At 32.2% G+C, this 22561-nt stretch overlaps 2 protein-coding genes across 2 annotated transcripts; both read left to right on the top strand.

Moving 5' to 3' along the window:
- Positions 1–317: 317 nt before the first annotated feature.
- On the top strand, positions 318–7574 carry LOC132747545 (ras-related protein Rab-30-like). The gene is made up of 4 exons (XM_060736949.1): positions 318–489; positions 1175–1258; positions 3906–4089; positions 6920–7574. Exons 1-4 carry the CDS (start codon positions 385–387, stop codon positions 7174–7176), a joined length of 630 nt encoding a protein of 209 aa, XP_060592932.1. The 5' UTR covers positions 318–384; the 3' UTR covers positions 7177–7574.
- Positions 7575–16320: 8746 nt separating this feature from the next.
- Positions 16321–18318, top strand: LOC132747544 (microsomal glutathione S-transferase 2-like). Its single transcript, XM_060736947.1, has 6 exons — positions 16321–16339; positions 16614–16681; positions 16914–17013; positions 17202–17272; positions 17458–17539; positions 17981–18318. The coding sequence occupies exons 2-6, from the start codon at positions 16621–16623 to the stop codon at positions 18120–18122; spliced, it is 456 nt and encodes a 151-aa protein (XP_060592930.1). The 5' UTR covers positions 16321–16339; positions 16614–16620; the 3' UTR covers positions 18123–18318.
- Positions 18319–22561: the final 4243 nt, after the last annotated feature.

A 22561-nucleotide genomic window follows, 5' to 3' on the forward strand; every position in this document is an offset into this window, starting at 1 on the left:
CCGAAATAAACAGTAACTTGCAAATAAATGCCAGCTAGTGTAATTTTTACTGGCATTATTAGATTTTAACTGGCATTTTGCCAGTATGCCAGCTTAAATTCGAACCCTGAAATTATAAAGAAATGACTGATTAGGTAGATGAATTACCATTTTCAAAAAGGACTAAGGCCGTCAGAGTGCAATAATAAGAGTTAAAAGATAAAAACACATTGTTATTTGTTGTTGTTGTTTTTTTATTTCATCATCTCTGTTTCTTTCTAGTTTATAATTTTCTATTCTATTTTCAATGTAAAATGTGCTGTAAGTCTATCATTTTATAGGCATGAATTGATTATTATGTATGCATGATTATATTTATTGTTGATTTAATATTTTGACTACTTTATGTTCACTGTTTGCAGGATGGAGGATTACAAATACTTGTTTAAGATAGTACTGGTTGGTGAGGCAGGTGTTGGTAAAACATGTCTTGTGAGACGCTTCACTCAGGTAATGATTTTAACTTTATTGTACTGTACAGTAGTCCAAACATTAATACTTATACATGTATAACATTATCAGAAAGCATGTTTAAACATATTTAAAGCTAGGAGTAAAAACTGGATCTTGTTTGTTTTGTTGTTGTTGTTTTTTGTTTAGAAATGTAGAAATACCTGTTTTAAACTGCTTGGTCCATAGCTTAGATAATTGGCATATAACAGTGCATGTACCGTATTTAAGCACAATAATGAATAAGAATTGTACCTTGACTTAATCAATGAAAATAAATTTCACTTTTCTTTTTTAAGATTCTGGACATCATCTCATAGACTAGCAATAGAAATTGGAAGATACACTAATATGATATAAATGAGCAGGAGTGAATTTGTTGTTCAATGAACTTATTTGAAACAGAATATCACTCTTTACTTGCCTGTGCAAAGTATAAGGATTATGAAAGTATTATTTGAAACCATATTTCTGCCATTGGCAAGTATTAGCAGAATTCAACCTCCTTCTAAGAAGCAACTCAAAAAGTTTATTTATTATGCCTTTTTGTTAAGAGAAAACAAGAATCATAAAATGTACTTGAGCTCTTTACCTGTATTTAACAACAGTTAATGTAAGGATATTATTTGTAAACATATCATGTACTCCAGAAAATACTCTGTTAAAATATAAAAATATATTTCAGGGATTATTTCCCCCGGGCCAAGCAGCAACTATAGGTGTAGATTTCATGATTAAAACTGTCGAGATTGAAGGTGATAAAGTAAAGGTAGGTTTATTCTTTTAAGGAATATTTAACAAATGTTAAATGTTATGCAGTAGGTAGCATAGAATTGTAGCCACAGTCAGTGGCTTGGTTTCTAAAGGCCATGTAGGACATGGCTATGGCTTGCACATTTTTCCAAGAAAGTGAAACAAAATAAGTCATATTTTGTCTAACCTGCAAATTCTAATAATCCCCTGAACATAGTTACCGGTATTATACTTGATATACACCAAAACATACAGCTGACAATCCAGAGAACATAATATCTTGGGTGGTTCATGCCTTCGGAAGCGCCTCCCCAGATTTTGGCCTACATATAGATTTAAACCAAGCTATGCCTCTGACAATTTGTACTTTTTATCTTTTGAGTCAATGCACAAAAACATGTGATTTTAATTAATAATAACTGTCATGATTTATCAGATGTTAAAAGAATTACCTGATCCCTGGACCCAATATATAGAAAAGTACATACATATACACATATGTCTTATAACTTTTTAGCTCACCTGAGCATGCTCAGGGTGAGCTTTTAGGATCGATGATTGTCCGTCGTCCGTCGGCCGTCGTCCGTTCACATTTTGTTGTTAACACTCTAGCGGTCGCATTTTTGCCTCAATCATCATCAAACTTGGTCCGGATGCTTATCTAGTTGATAGCTCGGATGAGTTCGAACATGGGTTTTCTCGGATGAAAAACTAGGTCACAAGAGCTAAAAATAGAAAAACCTTGTTAACACTCTAGAGGTCACATTTTTGCCTCAATCATCATCAAACTTGGTCAGGATGTTTGTCTAGGTGATAGCTCGGATGAGTTAGAACATGGGTCATCTCGGATGAAAAAGTAGGTCACTGGAGCTAAAAATAGAAAAACCTTGTTAACACTCTAGAGGTCACATTTTTGCATCAATCATCATCAAACTTGGTCAAGATGCTTGTCTAGGTGATAGCTTGGATGAGTTCGAACATGGGTAATCCTGGATGAAAAATTAGGTCACCTGAGCTAAAAAAAGAAAAACCTTGTTAACACTCTTGAGGTCACATTTTTGCCTCAATCATCATCAAACTTGGTCAGGATGCTTGTCTAGGTGATAGCTCCGATGAGTTCGAACATGGGTCATCTTGGGTGAAAAAGTAGGTCACCGGAGCTAAAAATAGAAAAACTTTGTTAACACACTAGGGGTCACATTTTTTCCTCAATCATCATCAAACTTGGTCAGGATGCTTGTCTAGGTGATAGCTTGCATGAGTTCAAACATGGGTCATCTCAGATGAAAAACTAGGTCACCGGAGCTAAAAATAGAAAAACCTTGTTAACACTCCAGCAGTCACATTTTTGCCTCAATCATCATCAAACTTGGTCAGGATGTTTGTCTAGTTGATAGCTTGGATGAGTTCGAACATTGGTCATCTCGGATGAAAAACTAGGTCACAGGAGCTAAAAATAGAAAAATCTTGTTAACACTCTAGTGGCTACTGTTTTGATCCAAATATCCTGTAAATTGGTCTGAAAGTTTGTTTTGATGATTTCTAAGTCAAGTCCGAACATGGGTCATCTTGGATGAAAAACTAGGTCACACCGCCCAAATATGGAAAAACCTTGTTAACATTCTAGTGGTCACATTTTCGACTCAATTATCATCAAACTTGGTCAGGATGCTTGTCTAGGTAATTGCTCGGATGAGTTCGAAATCGCATGTGAAACTAGGTCACCGGAGCTAAAAATAGAAAAATCTTGTTAACACTCTAGTTGCTACTGTTTTGATCCAAGTATCCTGGAAATTGGTCTGAAAGTTTGTTTTGATGATTTCTAGGTCAAGTTTGAATATGGGTCACCTGGGTAAAAAACTAGGTCACACTGCTCAAATATGGATAATCCTTGTTAACACTGTAGTGGTCACATTTTTGACTCACCTGTCATGAGACTTGGTCAGAATGCTTGTCTAGGTAATTGTTTTGCTGAGTTTGATGGGTCAGGTGAGCGATCTAGGGCCATCATGGCCCTCTTGTTTGTAATGTCAAGGTTAGTTACAAGTCTGGCAATTTGTTGGAGAACATATTTGTTTAATAGACAACTTTAATTGTCACAAAGCTCAGCCTGCTGAGATGAATATAATTTCCAAGTTTAAATACAAAATAAGTACAGTATGAGTAGAATCCCTTCTTAAGTCCACCACAGAATTAAAACCACCCCTCTTCAAAGACAATTTTTTACAAAAACGGAATTTTCTCTTCTTTATGTCAATGTTTACACGATCCAGAATCCGTGCTCATCCACTCTTAAGAACACGAGATTCAGTCCCAATTCTTGTTATCATCTGCTTGAATGCTCTTAGACATGACACTTAATTTTATGACGTGTTAAAAACTGTTATGAAATACAGTTAATTCATTGTACATTATGTATATTGAATTACTAATACTGATCATAATGTCTGTAACAGGTTTATTTATACATAGAAATTGATTCCATTGAATAGTAGTTCTACACATAGAACATGTTCTTTATCTTTCTTTTTTGCTTTGTTTTTTCTGCAAATAATGTCATCTGAAGAATCTGATATTAAAGTATTAATATTACAGGATGTTTGTTCAGACAGATATCTAATTCTAATATCTTGTGTTGTTTATGTAAGTTGATATGATTTCAGCTACAGATATGGGATACTGCGGGCCAGGAAAAGTTTCGCTCAATTACTCAAAGTTATTATAGAGCTGCTCATGGCCTCATTCTGGTGTATGACGTCTGCTCACAGAACACTTTTGATGCTCTTCCACAGTGGATCACTGATATTGAATCATTCGCTAACGAAAAAGTTCTTTCCTATCTAGTTGGTGTGTATTTTACTGTTGAGTTTTTCAAGATAGCTTTCTGTGTAAATGTCTATGCATCATTTAAAATACCTAAGTAAAAGTCCATAATGGTACTGGTCTGGATGAAATGATATGAGACTGTTAATTGTTATCAAAATATACAAGTGAGCATTAGGAAAGAAGTCTTATAATTTTTATTATGCCCCCGCCATATAATGGCAGGGGCATATAGTGTTACCCTGTTCCGTCATTCCGTCCTTCCGTCATCATCAGTTTCCGTTCATTATCTTTATAACCGTTGCACATATTGAACTCAAATTTGACATATAGATATGTCATGAGAAAATACAGGTCAAGATCGAAATTGGTCATGGTTCAATGATTTTTAGCAGAGTTATGCCCCTTTTACTTTGAAAATAATATGAAATTTTCAGTTTCCGTTTATTATCTCCCCAACGGTACAACACATTCAACTCAAACTTGATATATGGATATGTCATGAGAAAATACAGGTCAAGTTCGAATTTGGTCATGGTTCGATGATTTTTGGCAGAGTTATGCCCCTTTTACTTTGAAAATAATATGAAATTTTCAGTTTCCGTTCATTAATTCCTAATGGTACAACACATTCAACTCAAACTTGACATATGGATATGTCAAAGGAATGCACAGGTCAAGTTCAAATTTGGTCATGGTTCGATGATTTTTGGCAGAGTTATGCCCCTTTCACTTTAAAAATAATATGAAATTTCAGTTTCCGTTCATTATCTCCCCAATGGTACAACAAATTCAACTCAAACTTGACATATGGATATGTCATGAGAAAATACAGGTCAAGGTCGAATTTGGTCATGGTTTGATGATTTTGGCAGAGTTATGTCCCTTTCACTTTAAAAATAATATGAAATTTTCGGTTTCCGTTTATTATCTCCCCAACAGTATTACACATTCAACTCAAATTTGACATATGGATATGTTTTTGGAATGCACAGGCCAAGTTCGAATTTGGTCATGGTTCAATGATTTTTGGCAGAGTAATGCCCCTTTCTCTTTGAAAGTGATATGAAATTTACAGTTTCTGTTCATTATCAACCCAACAGTGTTACATGTTCAACTCAAAATTGACATATGGATATGTCAAAGGAATGCGCAGGTCAAGTTTGAATTTGGTCATGGTTCGATGATTTTTTTTGGCAGAGTTATGTCCCTTTCACTTTGAAAATTATATAGATACATCTTAGGAATATGCAGTTTAAGTTTGAATTTGGTCGTCGTTCAATGATTTTGGACAAACTTATCTTTCCTGAAGGTTGGGAAAAAAAACTTTCAGTTTCAGCACACATACTTTTGTGGAAATGTATATAGCCATTATTTTGGCTACAAATATGCAATATGCTATTTTCAAAAGGTTAAGACTGAATAATTTCAGTGCCTTGAACATTGTATAAAAATGGTTTGTGTTAACATTGAAAAGTTTTAAGGGCTTTGAACTTAGAATGAAAAAAATAATTTGTGCAAACAAATTTGGAACTAAATATTATAACATTTGAAATTTTGGCTGCATGCGGGGGCATCCGTGGCATGATGACACATTTCTAGTTCCTTTATTGTTGTAGTCTTGTATGGATTAAAATACTTTTTAGATAGAGAGAGCTATCCTACTCACCCTGCGTCAGCGTCATTCTTCCGCTCTTTCCTACCACCCCACTTATTTCCTATACCTCTTAAAGTATTGCTTTAAAACATTAAATACTTGGTAGTGAGTGACCATTGTGCACATTGCAGTAGGACATAACTCATGGATTATGACAAATTTATGCCCCTTTTTACTTAGAAGTACATTCTTCTTTTTTTAACCCTTTACCACATATATACGCGAAACAACGCACTTTCGACCCCCCCACCCCCCCCCCCCCCCCCCCCCTCTTTTAGGCCTCAAATAGTGAAAAAATGTCCTATTTGGGGCCAAAGCACGTTGCTAAAAAAAGTGAGCACTTTTTCGGCACCGGGGCCAAAGGATACATCAGGGGGTTGTTGCCAGAAGGGGGCTGTACCCCCTTCTGTTTGGGGGGTTTGAAGGGGGGGCGGTAGTCCCCCTCATTACCAAGAAAATTTTGGACTTGTGAGAGGCTAAAAATGACCCCAGGCCGATCATAAGGCAACGTGTAACCAACACTGAAAAGCCTTTGACTCTATTTCAATCCCTTGAGAAGTTGCAGCACTTTGAAATAAATTTTGATGGAAAAAATCAAGGCAAAATAGTGATTTTTGACAATTTTGAGATATCCCCTCGTTGCCATGGTAACAGGAAATTTAATCGTTACAAAGGCAATGGTCCAGTCAACATTTGTGCCAAGTTTGATTAGTATTGAAACATTTTTCATAGTTTCATAGCAGTTTGAACTTGTAAACAGGAGGCTTTTTGGTGAAAATGGCCATTTTTCACAATATGCTCATGAGGGAAAGGGTTAACAACCAAACTTATTTCTTATATCCTTTAAGGTATTGCTTTAAAACTTTGTATACTTGTTAGTGACCATTATCCTAACTTCTATGAAGTACTTATAGTAGTCGAGCAAGCTGTCTTACTGACAGCTCTTGGTTTTTTTGCTGCCTAAGAAATACTTTCTTTTAGTATTTTATTATCTCAGATATTTTAGTTTCTATTTTATAATTATTTGGTTAATATAGCTGAGCATTGAATGTAGCATAATATTTAAATTGAAAATTATGTTTGCCAAATGGCAATGCAGTGACAGATATATATTGTTTTACCTCAGTCATAGTTCAATATATCATTGACTATAATAGTTTTCACCTTATTGAAGATTTACATTTTGTATATTTATAGGTAACAAGATAGATCGTGGAGATGCTAGGGAGATTCCCACTCATATAGGTCAGGAGTTTTCTGATAGATATGAAATGAAATTCATAGAAACCTCTGCTAAAGAGGCGGACAATGTTGATAAATTGTTTCTTGACATTGCCATGAAATTAACAGCAGAGGCTAGGGAGAAGGGACGACTGGCCCCTGACGACTCACCCATGAATATTTCCAGCAACACAAAGACGATCAGTTCATGCTCACAATGTTTCAAGTTCTGAGGACAACATTTTTGTGATACTTAAGTTTTACAAATGCTTTTTGTCAATTATGTGAGGTTTATTTTCAAGGGCTATTTTTATTATGACTTGAATTTTCACTAAATTGTTGGAATGAGAACCCTAATAGATAGGTTAACTTAATGAGTAGCTTTAATTTTTAGTTGCTGAAACTGTAATGTACACAGTTGTGTATTGGCAATGAACATTTTTATATGTTTATGCCATATAAAAAAAAAAATTAGTTTAACTGAATTTTTGCTACAGTATTGAAATTTCTTGTTATGAATGTTATAACAAACCCTGGGCAATCATCATGGTTGTAAATAATATACTTGTTGATAGCAAAAGTATTAAGATTTTTTAACTAAAGTCACGTGTTGCTGATTTTTTGTAAAATTTTTAAAAAAGGAAGAAAATTTTATAATTGAGATCCATTCCATATAAGGATTGGGATGCAAGATTTAAATGTAGCTACATGTATATGCAATGTAGATATAGTACATTTTTATGTACAATATATTATCGTTTTCCAAATTTTTACAAAAAAATATTTCGCAATGTTTTTCTCCAGTTTGCATTTGATAACAGAAATTGACAGTTTATCATGTTTCAAATATATTAAGGTATGAACATATTTACTTATTTTCACTTACTGATTTTAGTTCCTTAGCAGTATATGTAGTTTGGGTAACCTTTTTGCATTGTTACTTTTGCATTGTTATTTTGCTAATTATTGTTTTTTATACAATGACTAGCCTTTTACCTCCTGAATGTGTTAAATGGATTTGCCCTGCTTTTGAATTTGGAACAGTTCATAATGTTTTTAAGGGATTTCAATATCAAAATACATAAAATGAGCTAACAACAATATAGAGTGTGGCCAGGTTGTATGGATGTGCAGGCTGGCCTGGCTCTATACTGGTGACCATGGCTCTATACTGGTGACCAAGGTTTGATCATTTTCAAATCCAGCAGGGCAAAGGGCTAGAAACCGAGGATACTATACAGGGGTTCAATTTACAATTAATAGATAGTTCTTTAAATTCAAGTGTATAGAGATAAAGGAAATGTATTACATAAATAATGCCAAAATTTAATGCTTTGTTGTAATCTTTGACATTTTGTATAGTAGATAGTGCTTTTATACCTTTATATGATGCATGCTTCTTTTATTTTACATAGCAGTAGTTTGTTTTATAAATATTTTTTATTGCATTTTGCTAGAGTTCTAGTCATTTTCATTGTTTACTCAGTTTTCAATTTAATTGAAAAATAGCTTTCTAATATGTTTACAAAATAATTTTATTTGTATTTTTAAGTCCCATTTATGTTGTCTCTAAAAGTTGTTTATTCTAGTCATTGTTTTGAGAAATATTATCCCATTTTACCTTCAGAGTTGTAGATGTACAATCAATGTCAAGCTATGAAACTTTTTTAGCATGTATATTTTTGTTATGTTATACCATTTTAATCTCAATTTTAGATTGACAACTTTACACCATGTTAACTTAAGTTAAATGTTATATGTTATGTACAATATATCAGGTTGTTTTTGTTAATTTGTTGGGTTTTTTTTTAACTGGTTTAATGTATGATATGTTAGTGGAATAATTTTTACACTCATATTTTACCTTATTCAATGCTAGTCGGTTTTAGATTTCAGTGCAGTAAATTTATAATATTATTTCATTTTTGTGCCAATAATTGAATAACTAAATATTTTATCTTGACTATATGAAGTATTAGTGAGAGAGGTGCCAATCACCCAACATCAGCATTCTTGTCCGGATTTTATAATATATTTATAATTATGTTTATGTGTTGTTATGTTTATTTAGCTGCTTGATTATCTAATTACTACTTAAAAGGATTTGCTTTAAACTTTGATTATTCCTTATCATCAAACAACATCTCATATAACAAGATTTTGGCATCTCAAGTAATACAAAAATTATTTCCAGCTTTGTGTCAGTTTTTATATAAACAAAAAAAAAACTGTTCTAATGTGTAATAAAATGTTTTCAACTGTACAGATAAAGTGATTATCCTTGATTTCAAATAAAGACATATAAATTTAAGAATATGGATCTTATATGAAAGTCTATTGCCAGGATTTTTCTTAACAGTGCTTAGATAAATTTCCTGTTTTATCCCATTTTTGATCATGTATATCAGACAGATTGGCAATGGTTATAATTGTTTTGTTATGATTAAATCATAACAAAACAAAACAGAGACGTAAATGAAAAAGTAAATAAATAGCTGGATATAACTTGTCAAAATATGCAAACAATTCTCTTACTCTGTTAATAAAAAGGTAGAATTTTGATGGAAAAAAAATAGTGAACTTTTTCTTATTTAAATAATACATTCAAAGTTTCAGTTGCATTGTGGGTATATATACACTATACATTTCTTAACCATAAAACATACTTTATCATAAGTTTGAATTTTTGAAGATTTATTTTACTCACCTGAGGCATACTAGCTTAAGCACTGTTTTACCTTTTTTGCCTTTCCTTCATGAAGACAAATAAAGGAAATACTGGTAACATAGAACCAGTTTGGTGAATGAGTACAATCCGTTTTTGCCATGTGATCAGGGAAAGTAAAAGTTTACAAGTGGAATTTCAGACAACTACTATAATCATCATAGTTTTTTAGATAATTTGTGTATTGAATTTTGAATTTAATACTTGTGCCAAACAGTTGTGTTAATAGTGTATCATGTACATATGTTGTAATTTTAGTTTAGTTTTAACCCTTAACCTGCTAAATATCTTAAATGTGCCAAGCCATGACAAAACCAACGTAGTGTGTTTGCCACCAGTGTGGATCCAGACTAATCCGCGCATCTGTGCAGTCTGATCAGGATCCATGCTGTTCGCTTACAAACCATATTTCAAGTAATGAAACTGATATTGACATCATGAATCCAGACCAGACTGTGCAGATGCGCAGTCTGGTCTGGATTCATGATGGTTGCAAACGCACTATGTTGGTTTTGTCATGGTGCAGCTGAAATGTACTTGTCCATCTTTCATTCTGGCCAAGTTTGGAGGGAAATTTTCAAAATATGTACTGAGTGAATAAGAAGAATAAGTTGCCACAAGCAAGCTTAGGGTTAATTAGTTTTTGTTATTAGCTCACTTTACCAGGATGCAATCATGCTTAGCTTGAGACATCACTGGATATTTGTCTTCCAGAAGAAAAAATAATATAGAAATCTAACATTAGTGAGCCTGCTATACTTCATAAAACAATCATGGTTGTTAGACAGATGTTTTGTTGGGAAAACAAATAAAAAGAAATGTTTAACTGGTAAAGACCATTTGCAAAAAAAAAAAAAACCAGCAGTTTTCTCAATTGTTTTATGATTGAATATTTAAAAATGCCACTATTATTGGTGTTTAAAATGGTTTAAATTAAAAAAAAAAAAAACAACAACAAACAACTAGATAAGAAATAATCACCAAGAGGTATTTCATCTGTGATATTTTTATTGAACAATCTGAGGTCAGTTAATACATGAAAAAAGAAGTAATTAATGAAAAATCAACAAAACAACATAAGTGGGAAGCTTGTGTAGATTTATATAAAGAACCTGTATTTAATAAGTAAGTAGTAGAATTGCACCAATGGTTATTTTAGTGTTGTTGTTAACAGGGTATATATTCGTGCATTTTTGTGTTTTATTTTGTTAGCATAATTAGCTGATATAGAATATACAGCATGTATTTAGGTTGCTGTTAGGTGGGTATGTGTTACTGTTTTTCTATAACCATTTGCAGGGTATGGTTGTTTTCCACTTTTTGTGCCAAACACATGTGACATTTTAATATATATCTTGTCTTAATTTATTATCATAGTTTTTGAAAAAGTATTCAGTCTTTGTTCACATAAACAAAACATACCAGCTTTAAAGGGATACTCAGGCAAAATAATGACAAAAATATAAAAATTATCTTCTGTACTCAAATCACCCTAAAATGACATTTCTTAAAGTCCCAGCATGAATTTCTGTATAAATTTTATATATTTTGGGTTTGAAGCTTGAAAATAATTATATATGTTGAACAAAATTTAGACGCCAACAGAATCACCGAATAGTTAAAAAACAAGTCATGTGATTTGAACAAACCCTTGAAGTTACAATAACAGGTGTTGTGGATATTGTATAATTGAAATAAGTCTAAGTAATTGATTTGACATGTTCTTTAACGTTTCCAGAGTACACAGTGACAACTATTGTGAAATCTTTGTGCTCTAACCTGACCCACGCGGGTCAAGTTAGGAAAACACCATTTTATTCTTTATATGGAGAAAAGTTTTGTTCCTTTGACTGTTTAGTGTATTTATTTTGAGGACATTTACAGAATAATGAATGAAAAATTCAAAACTAAGAAATGAAAATTTTGCCTGTGTCTCCCTTTAATACTTAAAGCATTTTATTTAGTGTTCATTAGTGTTTATTATTTAATATTTAAAAAATTATACTGATCAAGAATGGTGCAGCCGTTCTACCAATTTAATTTGGTAAATACTTTCTAATAAACATGAGCTGTGAATTTACTAGACTGATTTGTAGTTTGTCGATTTTCCAAAGTAAATGTGTTTCTCTTTCATTTGAAATACTGCAATCCTATTGGACAAAAAGATATTCCAACCACTAACACAATTTAATATCAAGCCTCCTGTCTCTAGATTGTTACAATAAATCTGATTTGCTTAATCAACAATATACATCAGTTAAAATACGGAAAATAATTTGAAATTGTTTGAATAATTTGAAATTGAATTCTTATTTTGCTTTGACTGTGACTTCCTTTCTCATATTTTCTTAAATACATTTATATTGACAGTTTTCAAGTTAACCATTTATATTGATAAGAAGCTGTCACATTTATAATGTTATTGATATAAAAAAAAAAGGAAAGACAGTATGTGAATTTATATTGTTTCTTAATACATGTATTTGTTTTTTGTATATTGAACATTTTTGCAGTGCTTTTAAAATATGTATTTGTAAAATAATTTGCTTTAACATAACAAAAGCCAGTTATGAACAATAATGTAATAATTAGTTTGTGAAAATCATTAATGTAAACATTTCTATTGTTATTACCTATGTTTTACCTTACCTGTAAACTTTGGTCAATAATTTTTAAAGAAACAAGTGTTCTGCTCTGTTTTCAAGAAAAAGCAAGGTCATGGGAATGGCATGGTCATCTTTATATTATACAAACTGCCATTTTGTTTATTTAGATGATGAATTCTGAGAATTTGAATGGAACTATTAAGATCAATAAATATCTGAGTACTGTACTAATTTTAAGTTTGTCACCAGTTATATTTTTTCTCTAAGCCAATTATATATTCTTGAACTGTAATTTCATCACTGGTGACTGCCAGACTGAGCACTAATTGCACTTATTGACTTTTCTGGCCTATCTTAATTATTTGTTTGATGTATAGTTTAAAGATATACTGTGCTCATCTTTGAGTAAAATACTTTTTTTGCAGAAATTTATTGAAATCTATAAAATTCTTAATGAACATGTCCTAATTAGATAAAAGAATGTATAAACTATGTATGGGAATCTGTGTTCCATATCATTGATCAAATAAAGTTGAGCCTTTCTTGAAAAAACTGTCAGTTTTATAGTCATAGTGTCCAAATACATTGCATAGTGTTTAGGATTTAAAGCATAACATTTCTACTTCTTGTGAAGTCAAAACATTTTATATTTACAGAGAGACTGCATAGCAATTATCAATATTCTCAAATCACAGTATATCTTGAATATATTTTAAGATAGTGATTTTTTGTTAATGGCATTTGTACTTATAAATAAGGTACATATTCAGAAAGTCATATAAAAATGATGTGTACAAAAAGTTCAGAACTGGATTACTTACCCCTTTTATTAAACAACGATTCTTATTTAATGTTTATTTGGAACTGAGATTTAAAAACTTGAGATTATTTTTTGTCTTCACTTTTTATTTTTGTTCTACAAAAATCTCGGCTGTTGTGAATAATGATGTTTTGTTATATTAAGTCATGACATAATTATGTTTTGTTTTTTTTTAAATATTTTTATTCTTAATTTAGAAGATTTACCTTAGCCAAAGTGACACTTTTGTTCCTATTTGTTTATCTGTGCAATAAATAATGCATAATAGAGTTGTATAAAATAAAGTTTCAAATGTATTAAGACTTTGTACTTTATAAATTTTTTTTTCAAAGAGGGATATACAAGTTATAGGACTTTGAACTGTAACTTTGACATCAATGATTTACAAGTATATATATTGGAAAATTGCCTATATTGCAAAATATTGACATATCTTAAATGGACATTAGCTTCAGAATTGAGTCTTTAGAATGGGCAAACATAGGTTTTTGTAACAGTTCTGTTACATGTTTGATGTTTATTACTTTAAGAAAGTAGTGCTGAGTGTGAAATTATTTGTTATAAAGGTATCAAAAGGTAAACAAAGTAGTATTTTGACTACCATACAAAATATACAATCACTAAAATTGTACTAATTGCCAAAAAGCAACCTAAGCAAAAGATGAATCTGGTTATTGACCAGTGGGTAACTTGTTGGAAACAATAATGGAACGCCAGAAATAAAAAAAAGCTCTTGAGAACTGAAAAGAAAAACATACTGGGATATATTGCCACATAAAATATCTAGAACGCATTTTTCTAAAGGCAACAAATGACTGGAGACACTGTCAAAGATTGCAACATTAAATACCGAGAAGGCATATCTCTAAATGTACCAGATTGGACTAGAGATATTGTCAAAGATTGCCACATAAATTATCTAGAATGCCTGCCTGGTTTATTTTATTTGTAAGGGACATTGCCCATGGACAGTAAATAGCCTATAAGGTAAAATCCTTGTCTGATGAATAATTTAAAAAGGATAAGGCATGGTTAATGAAACCCAGAAAGATCATTGCACCTGATCAGTAGATGACATCTAATAATTTCGAGGTCATTGGGTCAAAAATCAGGGTCACAGTGACGCTAAATGTAAAATTATTGACAAGTCAATAAGTTGTATAAATGGCACTTTTACAGGCTGGTGAAGAAGGGGCATCCTTGTACTATAGCACATGTCTAGTTAAGTAGGGAAATTCATATAAATGGTGTTATCTGATTGGTTATTTATCTCGTGGCCAAGACTTAGTAACTCGTGGCCACGACTTAGCTATCTCATGGCCATGACTTAGTAACTTGTGGCCACGACATAGTAACTCGTGGCCACGACTTATTAACTCGTGGCCACGACATAGTATCTCGTGGCCACGACTTAGCTATCTCGTGGCCACGACTTAGTAACTCGTGGCCACGACATAGTATCTCGTGGCCAAGACTTAGCTATCTCGTGGCCACGACTTAGTAACTCGTGGCCACGACATAGTATCTCGTGGCCACGAGATAAATAAAAACACACACGTGTCACATTTGTGCCACCGTATATATACACATTCATAGCCTATTTTTTTCTTTCTTTAACACCAATAATACAATCTTCATTTGTACATTACAATGTAATAATATATATGAGCCTGCAATGACTGTGTCTTAAAAAGTGTTTTTATAGTACTGTCACTAAAGGTGACTTCAATACCCCCGCCAATACATTGATAGTTAACACTATGACCCACTATATCACCTTGAGTAGACTGAAATAGAGAAAAGTAAATTACAAACAGAACGAGAAAAAATGTGTCTTGCACATCTTGAAACTATCTAAACGTCATACATGTATATTTTGAAAATGTTTGCTCAAAACCTGTAAAAGTAGTTTGCGACACAAACTTACACTGCACCTATATTATGTTATATAGTAAAGGAAATACCAGAACGTATATTACAAACAGAGCGACGAAAATGTGTCTTGCACATCTTCAAACCATCTACAAGGCACAACAAATTTACTAAATTTGAAAATAGTTGCTCAAAACCTGTCGGAGAAGTTGGCGACACAAACTAGCACTGCAGTTCTATTACGTTATATGGTAACGGAAATAGCGTCACGTACATAAATTACAAAACACATCTTCATCCCATTTGCAAGACATATTCCAAATTTGAATATGTTTGCTCAAAAACTGTGGGAGAAATTTGCGACACAAACTTGTGATGAGGTTGTATTATGTTGTTCGGTAACAGAAAAGAGAGTAACGTAAATTACAAAATGGGTAGTAAAAAAATGTCCTTCACATCTTCAACCCACCTGAAAGACATATACCAAATTTGAAAATGTTTGCTTTAGAACTGTAGAAGTAGTTCGCGACACAATCTTACTTGAACTGTACCTATATTACGTTATTTGGTAACGTGAATAATGTTATATTTAAGTTACAAACAGCATAATGATAAGTGTGTCTTGTACGTAGATTTTCAACCCATCTGCAAGGCATATACAAAATTTGAAAAACGTTTCCACAAAAATTATATATATGTATATTATTATGCTTATAAAACAATTTTCAAACATTGAAAAATATGTAAAATATGTACTGAAAATATTTGTACATATTAGATCTATATGTAATCATTAAAATATATGCATTCATTTCTTATTAAAAATTTGACTTAGACTATATAGAAAATAAATTATTTATTACCTCCCTTTATTTACATGAAATGTTAAATTCGGTAATATCTTTATAAATAATGTTGTTTTATTTTGGAGTTTACAAAAATTGATAAATCTTAATTTGAGCATCATATTTATGATATAAAATCATATAAAAAATGTGTTACAGGATCTTTAAAAATAAACTAATGAAACCGCACATATAGAGCATAGGTATTTGGTATGAAGTGTTGCCAAGTATTTCTGAATAAAAGCCATGCAAATCATGCTAGGAGTGCAAAAAATAAACCCAACATTTTGTCAACCTCTGAGTAAATGTTTTACTGAATCTCTACTGCAGTACTGTACAGGAATTTTCATTAGGTTTTTATTTAAACAACACATGTAGCCTATTTCGTTAATATTTTGTATAGAATAAGTTCATTAACAACAAACTTTTTTTGTGCATGGAACGTCATATTGCCGTAAACATGCTGTCACCGACCTATCACCGAAAGTTATTTGCCAGTTGCCCCCCTTTTCTTTCTGGACGCCATTTGTATGAACAAAACTACTTATTTTTGTATTTATTACTAAGTAAAACTGTGGCAAATCTATACGTTTTCTCGTGTTTATTTGAAAGGGCATTTTATATTACGGAGTATATTTCAAAATAAAGTTGTACACATCTAGTTTCGATTTGAGATAATAGAGATAACATTTATGTTGGGGACTGGTTTATTTGTTTTAATACTTGATATAGATCTACCTATATCTGACTGACTTAACGCATTATTAAACAGGTACGAAATACATACTGTACATTATTTTAGCAACAGCATGGAGAAGGAAGACTTGGTTCTTGTTGGGTTTGTTGCGGCAGCACATGCATGGCAGCTAGGTATGTTGTTAGATCTACGTGTATGAAATTAACTGGTTTAATTGTAAAGTATAACTTATTGTGAGAAGATTTGATATGAAATAGTACATATACCACTATATATTTACTAGTAGTCTAATTTTAGCTTTTATTCACTTCCCATTTTAATTAAAGTCATCACTACTAACGTTACAGATAAATCTCTCATATTAGACCACTATCTATTACAAAACTTAAAAGTGTCTTTTTTCAGGAATGGCGGCGACAGAGGTAGCAGTGTTGAGAAGAAAGCACAAGATTTCACCTCCCACGACTGATGGACCACCTGATTTTATAAGGGCTCTTAGAGCACAGTGAGTTTTTTGAGTTTTTTTTTTTTTTTTTTTGGTTGGTTTTTCTTCTCCGTCTAATACACTATTTTTACTCTAAAGGATGCAAATTTAGTTTTAAGGTAATTTTTGTATGCCGTAGTTTTATACAAAGTTTGCTTGAATCTATGCATACATGTACTAGTATATATTAAAATATTTGTATATTTCAGGCAAAATGGTCTAGAATTTGGAGTAATGTTTGAAGCAATACTTTGGACAGCTGGTATATTTGGACATCAGAGTGAGTATAAGTCTAATAGAAATTGAAAGAAAATATGAACAAATATACAGCATGCATCAATGATGTAGAACAATAAATTAAATTTTATACTATTAACAATTCAGCAATATTTTAAATGTCTATACCTATTTGAACTGACGTCATATCAGTAGCAACTGTAACGTAGATTTTTCTATTACTTCCAGTTCCTGCTGCCGTGTTAGGTACCTATTATTTGCTAGCTCGACATTTTTATGTGAAAGGCTATATTCAAGATGCAGAGAAAAGGTAAACTAGGCAACAGAATATTGAATGTACATATATATATATATTTTAAATAATGTCTGTTTTATAAGAAAAGCACCTTTTAATACTCGGTTTGTATTCCGATTTTATGTGTCTACTAGTATTTAATAGAATCCTATTTTGATGTTAAATTTATATTATTTATATAACGATTTGTCAATTTTATAAAAGCACCTTTTAGATGCTCACTTTGTATTCCGATTTTAGAGTAAGTGACGATACTGTATCTTTGTTTATTAATAGACTAGCTGCCTTTTAAAATGATAATACTAAGTAATTTCTGTCTATGGGACAGTCTTGAACATTATGTAGTAAAAATGCACTGTTTCTAAATATACAGTCATGCATGCGTTGTGTCAGCTGATATGATATGTTTTGATTATTTATATTTCGATGCTAATAAGAAATAAAATATTATTTCAGAAAGAAACCGTTTTACCACAGTGTGCATGCATTAAAGGGTTTGTTTGCCTTAACGTTGCTAGGTATAGGTAACGTGTGTCTCAAACAATTCGCTGATGTAGACGTCGTTCCTATGATCAAAGATCGCTTCTTCCCAGCTTGATTTTACCATCACCTGGTCAACGTGCCGCGTGTTTGTTTCTCAGGACAGAACAAATATAATTTTTATTTGAAAAAAACATTGTTACTATTTGAATAGTTACAGTTATTTTGGAGAAATCATTTACAGGAGTTTTTGATACTGACTTTGTGTGTGTTGTTTCACACAATAATTTTAGATGTATTGATGTTATTAATTTTGTATTCCGATTTTTTATCAACTTTACATTATATGGATAAATATTGCCATGTTTGTAATAAAATGTCAATAAAATTGAGTCTTTTTTAAATGAAATCAGTCCTGACATTTGCTTGCCTCTCTAGTGATACCGCTAAATTTTATGCAATATTTTGCATAAACTTGTGAGCCCAATTGCAGAACGTGGTGTGTGCACACATCATTTTTGATACAGTATCCCTTCAACTTAGCTATTATCAATCCACAATTAGTCCGTGCTTGGCGGCTAACCCTGTCTCTCGGTATTGACTGGTCCAAACGTAAGATTTTTTTCCATCGAGTATATTTGAAATTCGTTAGATGTTGTATAACATTAAAAGCAGTAGCTTCACTTTATGAATCAATGAGTGAGTAGATCAGATGTCAATACGTTTTAGTGACGTGCATTCGGTATCTTTAATAAACATTTCTCTAACACTGACACTTGTATGGTTCAAAGTTGAAGGAATTCATTTATTAGCACCGACATTTTGTTTTGTGCCAAACGGCAAATGCCGTAACCGGTTAAAGAGTTGTAGGCAAGTCCGGAGCTGAGTGAGTGCCCCACTTACCACACTTGTTATTTCGTGAATTTAGCCAGGGTATCTAATTTGTTATCTGGAATACATTAACCAGACCATCAATATTTTTCACAATTATTGTTGTAACAAGCACCAGTTTGCATTTTTGAAAAAGGAAATGTGTTAACGCAGGAGATGTCGTAGTGAATGTGTGAAAACAACAGAATAGCAACAAGATACCGAAACTTCCCTTTTAAAGGACGACATCATTCTTTGGACAAACATTCACAAGCATATATATGAAGTTACCGGTATATTGTATCAAAATTTCACTGCATATTGCTATGAAATGTGTATTGTACCAATGCCCAAAAAAGCTTTCCACAATTGCATGGATGTTGATACGTCTGCAATACCTTACGAACCTTTAGCATAATAGAGCTAAAAATGTAAAAATAGCTGTGAAACGGGTTGAGAATATTAAAGAAATAAGAACTCATATAAAAGTTCGCACAAAATACGGCGAAGCATATTTTTAAAGGTCGGATAAGGTATCTTATATTGAGTTGCCACAGAGTCAGTCAATAATGCAGCAAAATCTGGCCGACCTGTGACAGTAACCGGCATGACAATTGTCTCATAAGTCGGTAATGATGACAGGTACTCGATTCATGACATTGACAAAACTGTTGGCATATCGCTATCGCAGGTGCATTTTATGTAGAAAGTACGAATGATTTCTGCCAGATGGACACCCCATATATTGACAAATGACCAAATAAGGGTACGAGTACAAACCGCTAAGCAGTTCTTCAAAATGTTTCCTAACTTCAGTCAAAGACAATTTGCAAACATCGCTATTGGTTTCACTATTTCGACCAGTCAGAAAAAAAAATGAAACAAATAGGGCTAACCAAACATGGTATCTATCTGCAGTAGGTCTTTTATTGTATATTCTTCACCTCTGATCGTATATAGCCGTGCAAATTCTAGTGTCGAAGGACAAAGTGTTGCAATTCCGTATTACCAAGATGTAATATTAAAAAGCTCAAGAAATACAAAAAACTACGACCTGTGTTAAGATTAAGGCATTGTAACACCGCACTTTGGGATCAAACGCACTTTGGGGTCCAACCCCAAAGTGCGTTACACTTCGCACCGCACTTAGGGGTCCAACGCACTTTGGGGTCAAAATCGAGAAATTGACCCCAAAGTGCGTAATTATGCTACTTATCAACACACTTTGGGTTCAAAAGTTCTGAAGGTGTCAACTGAGTTCTGCTTAAATACTGAGTTCTGACTTATTTTTGATCTGCGACATTGAAATATTTGAGGTGGAGTTCAAAATGGCGGTTTGATACTTAAGTGATAAAAGTTTCATTAATGTTACCACTTGAAATATCTAAAATTGTGTCCATATAACAAAGTACTCTAGTACATAAATTATTTATGTATCCTAACATTAAAAGATGCTGCGAAAAAATAGCATGTTTTGTCAGTCATTTACTTGATAACTTTTTGTGCCATATTAAGCCCCATTTAAAATATAATGGGGATGAAATAAAATGCAGTTAATATTGTTTCCTAAAAAACTATAAACTACTCTATTGCACTATTCTGGTAAAATATCCAGTTTCTAGATCAGACTATAAATAGTGATTTTTACAAATACGTTATTAAGTTTATCAACAAACTTAAGTTTTTTGTAAGCTTCGTAACAACCGTTCGCCAGAGGTTTTTTAATGGGAAATCTTACATACTTCTTTAGAAATGGCAAACATGAATTTTTAATGTTTAAATAATAGTATCAGAGAAATTAAAGATACTTGTTACCTGAATAAAGTAGCGATAAATGTGAAAAAAATTGTCATAAAAGTAGCAAAATGTAAACAATGTAGTATTTGACTTACATATAAAATACTAATTCACTATAACTGTACTCATTGCCAAAAAGCAATAGATGAAAAAGATGGTTCAGATAATTGGCCAATGAGTAACTTTTTGGATACTATTGAAGTACATGTACACTAAAATTTTTAAAAAGCTTAAGAAAAACAAATAAAGTGTACATTCTTTTGAAATAAATGGAAAATGTGAGAAAAATATACTTTGAGCTTATAAATTGATACAAATTCTTTATTTGATGAAAGTTCTTCACACTTTTAAAATCCCTATTGATTTTACTATAATTCAGGGCACATGTTTTGCCTCTATTCAATACCTTGATTTGTTTACCATTGGCTTTGACTGCAATATATTATTCGAAACATCATGAGAATTCATTTTATTGATTGAATTTTTATGACCCCAAAGTGCGGTCGCTTGTCTGATGTTAAAAATGCATATGTACCTGTTTAACGCACTTTGGGGTCAAAATTAGACCCCAAAGTGCGTAACGCACTCTGGGGTCGGACCCCAAAGTACGTAACGCACTTTGGGGTCGGACCTCAAAGTGCGTTTGACCCCAAAGTGCGGTGTTACAAGGCATGTTCGTCTACTTCATGATAACGCTTTTGAGATATCGTACAATACATATCGAACAACACTCGTATCGATAATATAGTTTCAAGTAAGAGTCAAAGCATATTTCACTAGGGTACAATAACATTAAATTTTATTGTTTTGATTTTTACATTTTCTGTTCTTAAAAACTTTGGATTGGAAACTTTATTAGTTGCCTGTGTAAAATTTCCAGCTAAATCAATTCATAAAATATAAAATACAAATATTATATCTATGTTATAAATGTAAGAATAAAATAGGTTATAATTATGACCCAGCAAACACATGACGTTAAAATAACGTCGGATTAATGTTAGATTTTGGTCACGACGTCGGCGACCAAAATACGACGTAAATCTGACGTTAAAATACCGATGTCTAATAGACGTTTCTTTTTGACGTCGTACTAACGTCAGGTTATGGTCGGTGTCCTGACGGTAGGTAAAAAAAATAACAAAAAATAATCCTTATTCTTGTTGTAATCATTTAAACTTTTTTTCAAATGTTATTTGGATTACAAATGAAGTGTTCTTATATGAATACAGACCAAGATCGCGGCACTGCAACCTAATAAAACATAAAGGTGGCGCTGTATATACGCAAGTTACATGTGTTATTGTTATAAAATCTATTTATAGCTACAGATCTGTTTACAAGTTCCAATCATTTAACGTTGTAATATTATCATTTGTGGTATATTATATGTATCAAAATGACGAGTTTTTAATAGTGCTTTAACATTTAATCATAGTGACAGAAAAGGAAAGAAAACATAATTAACCTTTAATTCGAATCTAAAGTCACGTGGATGGAAATTCAAATTCGTAGGCGTTACGTTTTGGCTGTCGGTCAGGAATCGGGATGCATTGATAAGTGAATATTATTAGGTTTTCTTGAACAAAAAGGTCAGTTCAATTTATTTAGATTGATTTCTACTTTGTATTTGATAAATAATTGCATGATTGCAAGCACTCTTACATTTAATTATCATTATTTGAACAGCTGAAGTAAAATGTCACACAAATTCGCGATAATGTCTAAATAATAAATCTTTTTGAAATTGACATGTTTTAACTCTGCTTGTGAAGAGTTTATAATATGCCTTTTCAGTACTACCAAAGAGAATGCTTAGTTTTCATATTTTTCTTAAACTGTGATGTTTTTGTCAGTTAAAATCTGAGAATTGAGAATGAATTTGTACGA

This window comes from Ruditapes philippinarum, unplaced genomic scaffold, assembly GCF_026571515.1.
Source record: "Ruditapes philippinarum isolate M1 unplaced genomic scaffold, ASM2657151v2 ctg2908_1_1_1_1, whole genome shotgun sequence".
In the NCBI taxonomy this organism is placed as follows: domain Eukaryota; kingdom Metazoa; phylum Mollusca; class Bivalvia; order Venerida; family Veneridae; genus Ruditapes; species Ruditapes philippinarum.

What these genes read in the sequence shown, in the direction of transcription:
- LOC132747545 (XM_060736949.1), top strand. Translation starts at nt 385, where the DNA reads ATGTTCACTGTTTGCAGGATGGAGGATTACAAATACTTGTTTAAGATA. An exon ending in TTGAAGGTGATAAAGTAAAG is followed by an intron (nt 1,259 to 3,905) that starts GTAGGTTTATTC and finishes ATATGATTTCAG; the next exon opens with CTACAGATATGGGATACTGC. An exon ending in AGTTCTTTCCTATCTAGTTG is followed by an intron (nt 4,090 to 6,919) that starts GTGTGTATTTTA and finishes GTATATTTATAG; the next exon opens with GTAACAAGATAGATCGTGGA.
- LOC132747544 (XM_060736947.1), top strand. Translation starts at nt 16,621, where the DNA reads ATGGAGAAGGAAGACTTGGTTCTTGTTGGGTTTGTTGCGGCAGCACAT. An exon ending in AGCACATGCATGGCAGCTAG is followed by an intron (nt 16,682 to 16,913) that starts GTATGTTGTTAG and finishes GTCTTTTTTCAG; the next exon opens with GAATGGCGGCGACAGAGGTA. An exon ending in ATAAGGGCTCTTAGAGCACA is followed by an intron (nt 17,014 to 17,201) that starts GTGAGTTTTTTG and finishes TGTATATTTCAG; the next exon opens with GCAAAATGGTCTAGAATTTG.